General features: G+C 45.2%; 2 protein-coding genes across 3 annotated transcripts; one reads left to right on the top strand and one right to left on the bottom strand.

Annotated features, from left to right (window-relative positions):
* Nucleotides 1–940: 940 nt before the first annotated feature.
* Nucleotides 941–9,901, bottom strand: LOC129631023 (zinc finger protein 548-like). Of its 2 annotated transcripts, XM_055551735.1 has the most exons (3): nucleotides 9,642–9,901; nucleotides 6,312–6,438; nucleotides 941–3,340 (listed from the first exon to the last, which is right to left on the bottom strand). In XM_055551735.1, the coding sequence occupies exons 1-3, from the start codon at nucleotides 9,654–9,656 to the stop codon at nucleotides 1,872–1,874; spliced, it is 1,611 nt and encodes a 536-aa protein (XP_055407710.1). In that variant the 5' UTR covers nucleotides 9,657–9,901; the 3' UTR covers nucleotides 941–1,871. The 2 variants fall into 2 exon arrangements, with proteins under 2 accessions (XP_055407710.1, XP_055407711.1); XM_055551736.1 differs by lacking the exon at nucleotides 6,312–6,438.
* LOC129631031 (protein SET-like) lies at nucleotides 3,862–5,574 on the top strand. Its single transcript, XM_055551747.1, is given in 1 exon segment — nucleotides 3,862–5,574. A coding segment is annotated over 1 exon segment (864 nt). The 3' UTR covers nucleotides 4,726–5,574.
* Nucleotides 9,902–12,602: the final 2,701 nt, after the last annotated feature.

The raw sequence follows: 12,602 nt of genomic DNA on the forward strand, positions 1-12,602 counted from the left end.
TGGAAAAGGATATTTTTAAAAAAGAATATATATGTATAATTAGTCACTTTGCTGTACAGCAGTAATTAACCCAACATTGTAAATGAACTATACTTCAATTAAAAAAAAAAAAAAAAAAGACCTTTATTGCAAGAACCAGGAAGGTTAGCCTGGAGTTTGAGGAGCGGATAAAATGGAGGCTGGAAAAATCTGTCAAGACTATCAGGAGACAATCCCTAATGACCCTGAACAAGGGAAACCTCAGAAAACTGCCAGCAAAGCCAGATCCAGTCCTCTGGCAAAGCTAGGTGATGTCCACACTGTAACCAATCAAGGGGGTGGGGCATGTATTCTTACCAAAGGGCTCAAAAAGCTGGCGATACTCCAGATAAAGCAAGTGAAAGTGAAAGTCACTCAGTTGTGTCCAACTCTTTGTGACCCCATGGACTATACAGTCCATGGAATTCTCCAGGCCAGAATACTTGAGTGGGTAGCCTTTCTCTTCTCCAGGGGATCTTCCCAATCCAGGGATTGAACCTTGGTCTCCCACATTGCAGGCAGATTCTTTACCAGCTGAGCCACAAGAGAAGCAGAGAAAGCAAGAGAGCACAGAAATCTGTTCTCCTTGGTTTTTAACAAAACTGTTGCGGCCCAGGTTCAGTCCCTAGTTGGAAGCTGATATCCCACAAGCCGTGTGATGTGGCCAAAAAATGAGAAAGGAACGCAGAATGGATGAAAGACCTAAATATTAAGGTTTAAAAGCATAGTACTCGGAGAAGAAAACATAAGAAAAAGGCTTCATGACAGTGGATTTGTGATAATTTCTTGGACATGATAACAAAGGCACAGGCAACATTAACAGAAATAAACTAGACTACACTAATATTTAAAATTTCTGTGCAAAAAAAAAAATTACTAAGTAGACACAGTGAAAAGACAACCCTCAGAGTGGAAGAAAATATTTGCAAACTATTTAATAACAAATTAATACACAGAATATATAAGAACTCTAACATCTAAATAACAATAACAATGACCATAATAACCACATTAAAAAATCAGCAATGAATTGGAAGAGACATTTTCTCAAAGGACTAATACAAACAGCCAACAAGCAGATGAAAAACTATTCAACATCATTAAATGCAAATCAAAATCACAATGAAATATCACCTCATGTCCCTTAGTGTAATAAAAAATAAAACAAGAAGAAAATAAAAACATTGCTGAGGGTGTAGAGAAATTGGAAACCTCGAGCTGTATCAATGTAAAACAGTCCAACTACCATGGAAAACAGTCCTTCAGTTCCTCAAAAAATGTAAATATTGAATTACTATATGATCCAAAAACTCTGTCTGGGAATATACCTTAAAAGGACTGAAAGCAGGGCCCAAATAAATATTTATGCCATTATATTTATAACAACATTATGTACAATAGCCAAATAGGGAAAGCAACTCACGTGCCCTACGATGAAAGGAAACAGAAAAAGTAGGATGTACAGAAGATGGAGCATTACTCAAAAAAGGAATGAAATTCTGACACGTGCTAGAACATGGAGGAACCCTAAGAACATTATGTTCAGTTAAATAAGCCAGCCACAAAAGAAGAATAACTTGATGACTCTTGTTTAAGTTACCCAGTGAGAATAATTCATACATGGAGAGCAGAATAGTCGTTGTCAGTCAGTAAGAGGGGGGATGAAGAATTGCTGTCTGATGGGTTTACTTTTATAAGATGAAAAGACTTTTGAATATTTGTGCACAATGTAAATGTATTACTACTACTGAACTTACTTAAATATGGTTGACTGTAAATTCTATGTTACAAGTACTTCACAACAATTAAAAAAAATTTTAAACACCTAGATAGCAGTCCATCCCAGTGCTAAATCAGATCAGACTTTGCTTTGAAGTCTTCCCCTGTTTGCAGTACTCTTTAGTGTGAACTTCTTGGTGTCGAAGGAGGTGGGAGTTTTGGCTAAAGCCTCTCCCACAGCTGACACATTCATAAGGCCTTTCCCCAGTGTGAACTCTCCGATGTTTAATGAGGCTGGAGTTGTACCTAAAGACTTTCCCACATTCTCTGCACTCATAAGGCTTTTCTCCAGTGTGGACTCTTTGATGAATAATGAGGGTGGAGCTGTCCATAAAGAATTTCCCACATTTGCTACATTCATAAGTTTTTTCTCTGGTGTGGACGTTTTGGTGCCGAATGAGGTGGGAGTTTTGACTGAAGAGTCTACCACATACACTGCATTCATAAGGTCTTTCTCCAGTGTGATTTCTCCGATGCCTGATGTGATTTGAGTTATGCCTAAAGAGTTTCCCACATATGCTGCACTCATAAGGCCTTTCTCCAATGTGCGCTTTCTGATGCCTCTCAAGTGTGACGTGGTACCTAAAGAATTTCCCACATTTGCTGCATTCAAAATGCCTTCCCCGAGTGTGAACTCTCTGATGAATAATGAGCCTGGAGCTGTCTACAAAAAATTTCTTGCACACGCTGCACTCATATGTTTTTTCTCCAATGTGAACTCCCTGATGTCTTTTGAGTGTGAAGCTATACCTAAAGAATTTCCCACATTTGCTGCATTTGTATGACTTTTCTCCTGTGTGAACTCTCTGATGAACAGTGAGTGTGAAGCTGTCCTTAACGCACTTCCCACACTGGCTGCACTCATAAGGCACTAACCTAGTGTGAACTCTATGGTGTGCAGTGAAGCCAGACTTTTGTGCAGAGAACCTTCCACATCCAAGCTGCTCAGAGAGTCTTGTCTCAGTGTCAGTTTTCTGCTGCTGAACCAGGTGGAACTTTCTGATGAAGGTCTTCCCACGTTCACAGCAAAGGTTTTTCTGGTGCTCAACAATTGTGTGTTCTTGGCTAAAGGTCTTCCCACATTCACTGCACCTGTCATCATCCTGTCCACTTTCAGAGGCTGCCCTGCCCTCCATGTTGCTGTGCAGTTTCCCTTCTGTGTGAGGGGTCTGGTGCTGGAGAATGCTGGATTGGGCTAGGAACTCCTGCCCTCTCACCCAACATGGCCAGGTCTGATCTGTCACGTGAACACTGTCATTCTTCACACAGAAAGTCTTCCCCTCACCCCATCCAGGGAGTCTCCTTTGACGTGGCTCCTTTGGATGCTGGGAAGGACTCTCCCCACATGCGGACACCTCCTGCTCAGGCAGTGTCCCACCGTGCCCAGCCAGGCACAAGGTGTCTTTCAAGAGTGGGCTGCATGTCTTACAGGGGTGAGGCTTCTGGATGCATGGGCCTGGCTTTGGAGTCTTGACCTGTGACCTTACAGCCACATCATGCTGCTCTGAAAGGGCCTCCTCATCCTGGGTGGCATGCCGACAACCTGGAAGGAGAGATGCCAATAAAGGTGGTCCCATCAGTGTGTCTCATACCAGCCCAGCAATAAGTCTGTGGGATTTCAGAGGCCTGGGACTAGAGCCCATGTGAGGAAGGCCTGGGGTGCAGAGTGGAGCCTGGGAGGCTCATCTGAGGCAGAGCCCAGACAACTGACAGGCCAGGACAGGAGGAAGGGGTATGGTGCAGGGAGGGGAGGAAGGTCTACAGCTCACTTCAACAAGGCCTGGCTACTGGTAACTGGTGAGCAATGTGTAGAAGGCTCTGTCCAGACCCCAAATGTCTAAATGCAACATGGCAGTTGGACTACAAGGAGTATTTAAGGATGCATGCACATGTTCCACCACTTTAAATGGAGGTTATGTTGAGAACACTGCAAAAGGAGCAGTGGAGAGGAATGGATGAGAGCCAGGGCCAGGAGTGAAGAGTCAAAAAATCAATGGGCCTCAGTTCTCTGAGCTCGCAGTTCCTCTCTTCCCCTGGGAGGATTCTTGGCTTTTTTCCCCCAGCATGGCCCCCAAACACCAGTCTTCTCTTCCACCCTAAGCAAAGAACCTGAAGAAGGCCAGGTCGACTCCTGCCTCCAGGCCAGACAAGGCATCTGCTTCTTCAAACTTGCCGAAGGAAGAAAAAGAACAGCAAGAAGCAATTGAACATATTGATGAAGTACAAAATGAAATAGACAGACTTAATGAACAAGCCAGTGAGGAGATTTTGAAAGTAGAACAGAAATATAACAAACTCCGCCAACCATTTTTTCAGAAGAGGTCAGAATTGATCGCCAAAATCCCAAATTTTGGGGTAACAACATTTGTTAACCATCCACAAGTGTCTGCACTGCTTGGGGAGGAGGATGAAGAGGCGCTGCATTATTTGACAAGAGTTGAAGTGACAGAATTTGAAGACAATAAATCAGGTTACAGAATAGATTTTTATTTTGATGAAAACCCTTACTTTGAAAATAAAATTCTCTCCAAAGAATTTCATCTGAATGAGAGTGGTGATCCATCTTCAAAGTCCACTGAAATCAAATGGAAATCTGGAAAGGATTTGACGAAACGATCAAGTCAAACACAGAATAAAGCCAGCAGGAAGAGACAGCATGAGGAACCAGAAAGCTTCTTCACCTGGTTTACTGATCATTCTGATGCAGGTGCAGATGAGTTAGGAGAGGTCATCAAAGATGATATTTGGCCAAATCCATTACAGTACTACTTGGTTCCTGACATGGATGATGAGGAAGGGGAAGGAGAAGAGGATGATGACGACGACGAAGAGGAAGAAGGATTGAAAGACATTGATGAAGAAGGGGATGAGGATGAAGATGATGATGAGGGGGAGGAAGGAGAGGAAGATGAAGGAGAAGATGACTAATGGAACACTGATGGATTCCAACCTTTTTTAATTTTCTCCAGTCCCTGGGAGCAAGTTGCAGTCTTTTTTTTTTTCCTCCTCTTGTGCTCAGTCGCCCTGTTTTTGAGGTCTCTTTTCTCCTTTATACCATGGTTCACAACTTATTTGGGGGGGAAATACCTTGAACAGAATTCAGTGGGACAAGAATCTCTACCCCTTTCTGTTCCAAATTCATTTTTATCCCTTCCTGTCTCAACAAAAACTATGGAATCAATACCACCATGCTCTGTGGGAAAAAAAGAAAAACCTTCTGCTACCTTAGCTCTGCTGGAAGCTGGAGGGTGCTAGGCCCCTGTGTAGTAGTGCATAGAATTCTAGCTTTTTTCCTCCTTTCTCTGTATATTGGGCTCAGAGATTACACTGTGTCTCTATGTGAATATGGACAGTTAGCATTTACCAACATGTATCTGTCTACTTTCTCTTGTTTAAAAAAAGAAAAAAAAAAACTTAAAAAAATGGGGTTATAGAAGGTCAGCAAAGGGTGGGTTTGAGATGTTTGGGTGGGTTAAGTGGGCATTTTGACAACATGGCTTCTCCTTTGCCATGTTTAATTGTGATGTTTAACGGACATCCTTGCAGTTTAAGATGACACTTTTAAAATAAAATTCTCTCCTAATGATGACTTGAGCCCTGCCACTCGATGGGTGAATCAGCAGAACCTGTAGGATCTTATTTGCAATTGACATTCTCTATTGTAATTTTGTTCCTGTTTATTTTTAAATTTTTCTTTTTGTTTCACTGGAAAGGAAAGATGATGCTCAGTTTTAAACGTTAAAAGTGTACAAGTTGCTTTGTTACAATAAAACTAAATGTGTACACAAAGGAAAAAAAAAAAATCAATGGGGAAGAAAAGGAGGAAGTGAAGTGTGGACTCTGGCACCACACACTGCTGGATATAGGACACATGCCCGGTGTGACAGGACCCCAGCTCTGATGTCTCACCATTTCCTCACCCCCACGTACCAGGGCTATGCGCTCTTGAGCCTCTCCTGATCTTACGGAAATAACGTCCACCCTGTCAGGCACCCAGGGCCCTCCTATTGCTCAGGGTAAGCAACCACCTGGGCCTGAAGAGACCACTCAAAGAGGAAAGACTGGGAGAGGGATGGGGCCCACTGTAGGAAATCCCACACTCTAAAATGATCAATACAAAGACAAAGGAGGTCTAAACAATCCAGTAGTAGATCAATGAAGTAGAACACTCCCTCTCACCAGACACGAAACTAATTTAAAATGGGTTATAGACTTAAATATAAGCCATGACACCATAAAACTCCTAGAAGAGAACATAGGCAAAACATTCTCTGACATAAATCAGACCAATGTTTTCTTAGGTCAGTCTCCCAATGCGACAGAAATAAAAACAAAAATCAAGAAATGGGACCTAGTCAAATTTACAAACTTTTGCACAACAGAGGAAACCATAAATGAAACGAAAAAACAACCTACAGAATGAGAACCAATTGTGGGAAGGTCAGAGGCACCCCTAGAAAGTGACGAAGAGCAAAGCCCAGCCCAGGATGCCGCGGTGGGCAGGGGGGCCTTACCTACGGAGGACAGAAGTGCAATGTTCTGCACCATCACTCGACAGTACACGAGTCTCTGAGCCTCATCAAGAAGTCCCCACTCCTCCTGGGAGAAGTATATGGCCATGTCCTCAAAGACCACAAGGCCCTGTAATAAAAAGTAAGATAGTTCACCCCATAAGCAGCTGCATGTGCTGTATTTCCTTCCATTTTGTATTGGTCTACTCTTCATCCATCAACTCCAGGGCCAAACTAACCACCAAATGCGTTTATATCTCCCCTACCATTTGGAGTCTATGGTCTGACATGTATGAGCACTCAGTCACTCAGTAGTTGTGTCCTACTCTTTGTGACCCCATGGACTGCAGCCTGCCAGGCTCCTCTGCCCATGGAATTCTCCAGGCAGGAATACTGGAATGGGTTGTCGTGCCCACCTCCAGGGGATTTTCCCACCCCTGGTATTGAACCCACGTCTCTTGTGTCTCCTGCATTGGCAGGTGGATTCTTTTACACTGAGCCACCTGGGAACCCCTCCATGGTATGAACCACCTCCTTATCGAACTCTCACACACCAAGTCAGTATTTTAGAAGGCACAAGGGCCTCAGTGTCTCCATCTGTAAAATGGGAATAAGGATGGTTTCAATTCAGAGGGCTGAGGCTGATATCAAACATAAGAAGTACACACTATGTGTCAGTGGTACCATCCACAAATCAAGGGTTTTGTGTGCACTTTCAGTGGAAATGAATTGGTAGTTTTGAAATTTGGGTGTGTGTTTCTCCTACTTCTTAAGATTTTAAGAATATGTGAGAAGTAAAATTTCACATTGTAAGCAAATACTTAAATGTACATTATCATGCAAACCAACGATTAAGTGTCTGGATAAATTTAACTAATTCAATATGTTCATTTCTAATGGCCTACCTACATGTGTGTATTTAGAGGGATATCGGTTCATTAGTGTTTAAGTCAGTAACTGTGTCATGTACTCAAGTTAATGAGGTGCAGGAAGGCGCTGAACAAGCGAATCAGCTACTAGTCCTTTTGAGCCTGCCTGTAACACAGTAGCCTGGAGGGAGCTTCAGGGAGCCCTGGGCTGGACAGCGCACCACCCCTCTTGCTCTGAGGGCTTGAGGAGATGAGGCAGTGCCCTGGTCTGGGACCGGCTGCTCCAGTAGCCCAGGTGACCTCTGCCGTGTTCTACAGGGAGTGGTTTTGAGGGCCTGCGAAGCCTGCAGTGGGGAGAATCTACACCAACTCACCATTCAACCTCCTTCCCAGGTCAGCTCCTGAGTCCACCTGGATGGATCCTTCTACACACAGGCCAGAATCCATCCTATAGCAGGGCTGCTCCCTCCTATACCCATCCGTGCCTTCACCTCCAGTCTCAGGCCTTGCACATCTCACCATGGAGACCATGTGAAACAACAACCTAAGACTCTTTTCCTTCAGTTCACACAGTACACCCTGGCTACAACGTGGTCCAGTCCACACAGTACACCCCTCAGAAAGGACCAGACCAGCGACCTTCCCAATCCTCCAGACCTTTATACTCCTCTACCCACAAGATGTCTCCATCTTCTAACATCACCATCTCAAAATGTCTCAGAATAACCATGTCCAAATACAACTCATGATCTTCTCCTCCCTGAATCCCATTCACTGCACAAAGTCCTCATCACCATTCCTTAAATGTTCAGGGGAAAAAAATTTGGAGTGGTCTTCTATTCTCTACTCACAGCCATTGTGTTGCAGCAAGAAATTCTGCCAATTCGATCCAAATTCCTGTCACAATTCTCCTGAATTCTTTGACCACGTCCTCCTCACCAGCCTCCCTGCCTCCATATCTCATCCGGTTCCTGGATCCAGTGCCAATGGGGTGGGGGGAGGGCATCCCACACAAAACCAAGCAATCCTCAGGCAGCAGCAGAGCGCTCAAAAATTAAACTTCATTCTGACACTATGTACCCGGAAACAGTTAATATTCCACAGGTTAAGGGTTTTGCCCCACAAAACTGCTCCTAGCACTTTAGATTTCAGTCCTAAGCCCAGGCCCTCACTTGAGCTTCTGACCCACAGGGTATAAATCACACATTCCCAAGACCCCTGCCTTGGGTTTGAATAAACTGCTAGTACAGGTCCCAGAAATGAAAAGAACACTTTACTTACTAGATTACTGGTTGATTATAAAAGCGCACAGCTCAAGAACAGCCAGGTGGAAGGAGCTTCCACATTCTCTGGAACTTCACCTCAACAGCGCCTCCCTATCTTCCCAACCCAGAAGCCAGGGCCTTTTGGGGCTTTTTAATGGCTTCATTATACAGGCATGACTGATTCAATAATTGTCTTTGGGGGCTTCCCTGGTGGGACAATGGTAATAAATCTGCCTGCCAATGCAGGGAAACGCGGGTTCCATCCCTGATCTGGGAAGATCCCACAGGCCTCGGAGGAACTAAGGCCGTGTGGTACAAGTACTGAGCCTGCACTCTAGAGCCTGGGAGCCACAACTACTGAGCCCACGTGTGGCAAGTACTGAACAGCCCTAGAGCCCGTGCTCCCAATATGAGAAGCTACTGCAGCTGAGAAGCCTGTGCACGGAACAGTAGTTCCCACCCCCACCCCCGCCCCCGCCACAACTACAGAAAGCCCAGTGGGCAGCAAGGAAGACCCAAAACTGCCAAAAATATAAAAAACTATTTTTAAAATAATAATAATAATTAGCTACGGGAGCCAGATTCAACGTCCAGACCCTCTCCTCTCCTTGAAGGGGCGTGAGGTGGGAGTGAAACAGGCAGCCCTCAAAACCTAAAATTGGTTCTCCTGGTAATCAGCTCCCATCCTGAGGTGCTTCCACAAGTCAGCTCACTCACATTACAAGACACAATCACTCTCAACACTTAGGAAATTCCAAGTGTCCTTGCAGTTGTGAGTCTACAACTGTGGATCAAGACCAAATACACAAGGGAAATACATTATGATCATCCGAATGAACACATCTATATTGCTTCTAAATCACAATATCACAGGTCCTGTCTTCCTCACTCCCTTCGCAACCTTCCACGATTCCCATCCGCTTAGGATGTCGTTTCAGGTCAGACAGCTCGTTTCCCTCTGTCCCCGAAAAAAGTGACCCCAAGTTTTCTCAATGCTCCGGACTCGTGAGCATCTGCAAGCCGTGCACCGTCGCCCCCCGAGGGAACTCTCTCCCTCACCCCTGTCCACTGGCTGAAGGGCGACCCTCACAAGGCTGCCCTCAGTTCTGGACTCTATGGCTGACAGGGCCACTCCGTCCGGATCTGGGACTCGGAGCCTGGAGTCAGGCCGGGTGGAGGCCGGGAGACGGAGAACCCACCTGAGCCGGCGTCATCGCCGCGGCTTCGGTCGCCGGTCATGGGAAGAGCGAGGACGGACCGAGGGCACTGTCGTCAACTACGGGCTCAGGGGGCCTCACAGCCGCCACTGAGCAGAGGGGTCAACGCATCTCCTCTCGCTTTCCGCTCCGTCTCTTCGGTGCCCACCATGCGACTGAAAACCCCTGAACAAGTGAGCAGCAGGACAGCAGCTCAAAGACTACAAGGCAAACGCCGGAAGCCCCGCCCCCAGGCAATGCGTACGCACGTATGCAGGCTCTCTTAAGCTTTTTTTGGCTCAGCCTACACCGCCTAGCACTGTAGAGACTTCTGGGTAATGTAGTTTCCGCTGCCACAACGCCTATCAACGCCCAGAGTTGCCTAGAGTCCCTCTGGTGCGCTGGGAAACGGAGTTCCCAGGCTCTTAAGATGTTAAGAAGAGGTGGCACGAATACACAGAGGAACTATACAAAAGAGATCTTAATGACCTAGATAACCATAATGGTGTGATCTCTCACCTAGAGCCAGACATCTTGGAGGGTGAAGTCAAGTGGGCCTTAGGAAGCATCACTAGAACAAAGCTGGTGGAAGTGATGGAATTCCAGCTGAACTATTTATAATCCTAAGAGGATACTGTTAAAGTGCTGTACTCATTGTGCCAGCAAATATAGAAAACTCAACAGTGGCCACAGGACTGGAAAATGTCAGTTTTCATTCCAATCACAAAGAAGGGCAGTACCAAAAAATGTTCAAACTACCCCAACTGCACTCATTTCACATGCTAGCAAATTAATGCTCAAAATTCTCCATGCTAGGCTTCAACAGTACATGAACTGTAAACTTCCAGATGTTCAAGCTGGATTTAGAAAAAGCAGAGGAACCAGAGTCAAATTGCCAACATCAGTTGGATCATAGAAAAAGCAAGAGAATTACGGAAAAACATCTACTTCTGATTCATTGACTTCGCTAAAGCCTTTGTGTGGATTACAACAGACTATGGAAAATTCTTAAAACATGGGAATACCAGAGCACTTTACCTGCCTCCTGAGAAATCTGTATACAGGTCAAGAAGCAACAGTTAGAACCAGACATGGACCAACAGACCAGTTCAAAATGTGGAAAGGAGAACATCAAGGCTGTATATTATCACCCTGTTTATTTAGCTTATATGCAGAGTCCATCATGAGAAATGCTAGGCTGGATGAAGCACAAACTGAAATCAAGATTGCCAGAAGAAATATCAATAACCTCAGATATGCAAGTGACACCACCCTTATGGCAGAAAGCAAAGAGGAACTAAACAGCCTCTATATGAAGCTGAAATAGGAGAGTGAAAAAGCTGGCTTAAAACTCAACATTCAAAAAACAAAGATCATGGCATCTGGTCCCATCACTTCATGGCAAATAGATGGAGAAACGGTGGAAACAGTGATGGACTTTATTTTCTCGGGCTCCGAAATCACTGCAGATATTGACTGCAGCCATAAAATTAAGACGCTTGCTCCTTGGAAGAAAAGTAACAACCAATCTACACAGCATATTAAAAAGCAGAGACATTACTTTGCCAACAAAGATCCATCTAGTCAAGGCTACGGTTTTTCCAGTAGTCATGTATGGATGTGAGAGTTGGAACATAAAGAAAGTTGAGTGCTGAACAACTGATGCTTTTGAACTGTGGTGTTGGAGAAGACTCTTGAGAGTCCCTTGGACAACAAGGAGATCCAACCAGTCCATCCTTAAGGAAATCAGCCCTGAATATTCATTGGAAGAACTGATGCTGAAGCTGAAGCTACAATACTTAGGCCACCTGATGGGAAGAACAGACTCATTGGGAAAGACCCTGATGCTGGGAAAGATTGAAGGCAGGAGGAGAATGGGACAGACAATGAGATGGTTGGATGGTATCACCGATTTGATGAACATGAATTTGAGCAAGCTCTGGGAGTTGGTGATGGACAGGGAGGCCTGGCATGCTGCAGTACATGAGGTCACAAGGAGTCTGACATGACTGAGTGACTGAACTGAACTCCCAGGTGGCACAAGTGGTAAAGAACCAGTCTGCCAATGCAAGAAAGACAGAAGAGATCTGGGTTGGGATCACTGGGTCGGGAAAATTAATCTCACCTGGAGAATCCCATGGACAGAGGAGCCTGGTAGTCTAGAGGAGCCTGGTGGCCTCCAGTCCATAGGGTCGCAAAGAGTTGGACACGACTGAAGCAACTTAGCACATACGCATGCACTTGGAAAAGCTGAGAAAGGTTGCATGCTAAGTCACCTCAGTCATGTCCAACTCTTTGTGACCCTATGAACTGTAGCCCACCAGACTCCTCCATCCATGGGATTCTCCAGGCAATAATACTGGAATGGATTTCCATGCTCTTCTCCAGGGGATCCTGCTGACCCAGGGATCAGACCCATGTCTTTTATGTCTCCTGCACTGACAGGCAGGTTCTTCACTACTAGCATGTTCTCGTTAGGGCTCTGTGATTTCTGTCACTTTCCGGTGGCGCAGTGGTAAAGAATCCACCTGCCAATGCAGGAGATAGAGGAGGCACAAGTTTGATCACTGGGTTAGGAAGATGCCTTGGAGGAGAAAATGGCAACCCACTTCAGTATTCTTGCCTGGAGAATCCTTTGGACAGAAGAGCATTGTGGGCTATAATCCATGGGATAGCACAGATTTGAACACAGCTGGAGAATCCCAGGGACGGGGGAGCCTGGTGGGCTGCCTTCTATGGGGTCTCACAGAGTTGGACACGACTGAAGCGACTTAGCAGCAGCAGAGCACACACACATTCCATTCCTGTTATTTCAGACTCTGGAACACAGCAAGGTCCCAGCCCCACACACCCCAATGGTTACAACATAGCATGACAGTCTGCATCCACTCTTAGCTATCAGCTTTCTTGTTACTTTTCAAATACAACTACACTGATGTCTTAGAGGCTGTTTAATGCACACAG

The sequence above is a fragment of the Bubalus kerabau genome, chromosome 17 (assembly GCF_029407905.1).
Source record: "Bubalus kerabau isolate K-KA32 ecotype Philippines breed swamp buffalo chromosome 17, PCC_UOA_SB_1v2, whole genome shotgun sequence".
In the NCBI taxonomy this organism is placed as follows: Eukaryota; Metazoa; Chordata; class Mammalia; order Artiodactyla; family Bovidae; genus Bubalus; species Bubalus kerabau.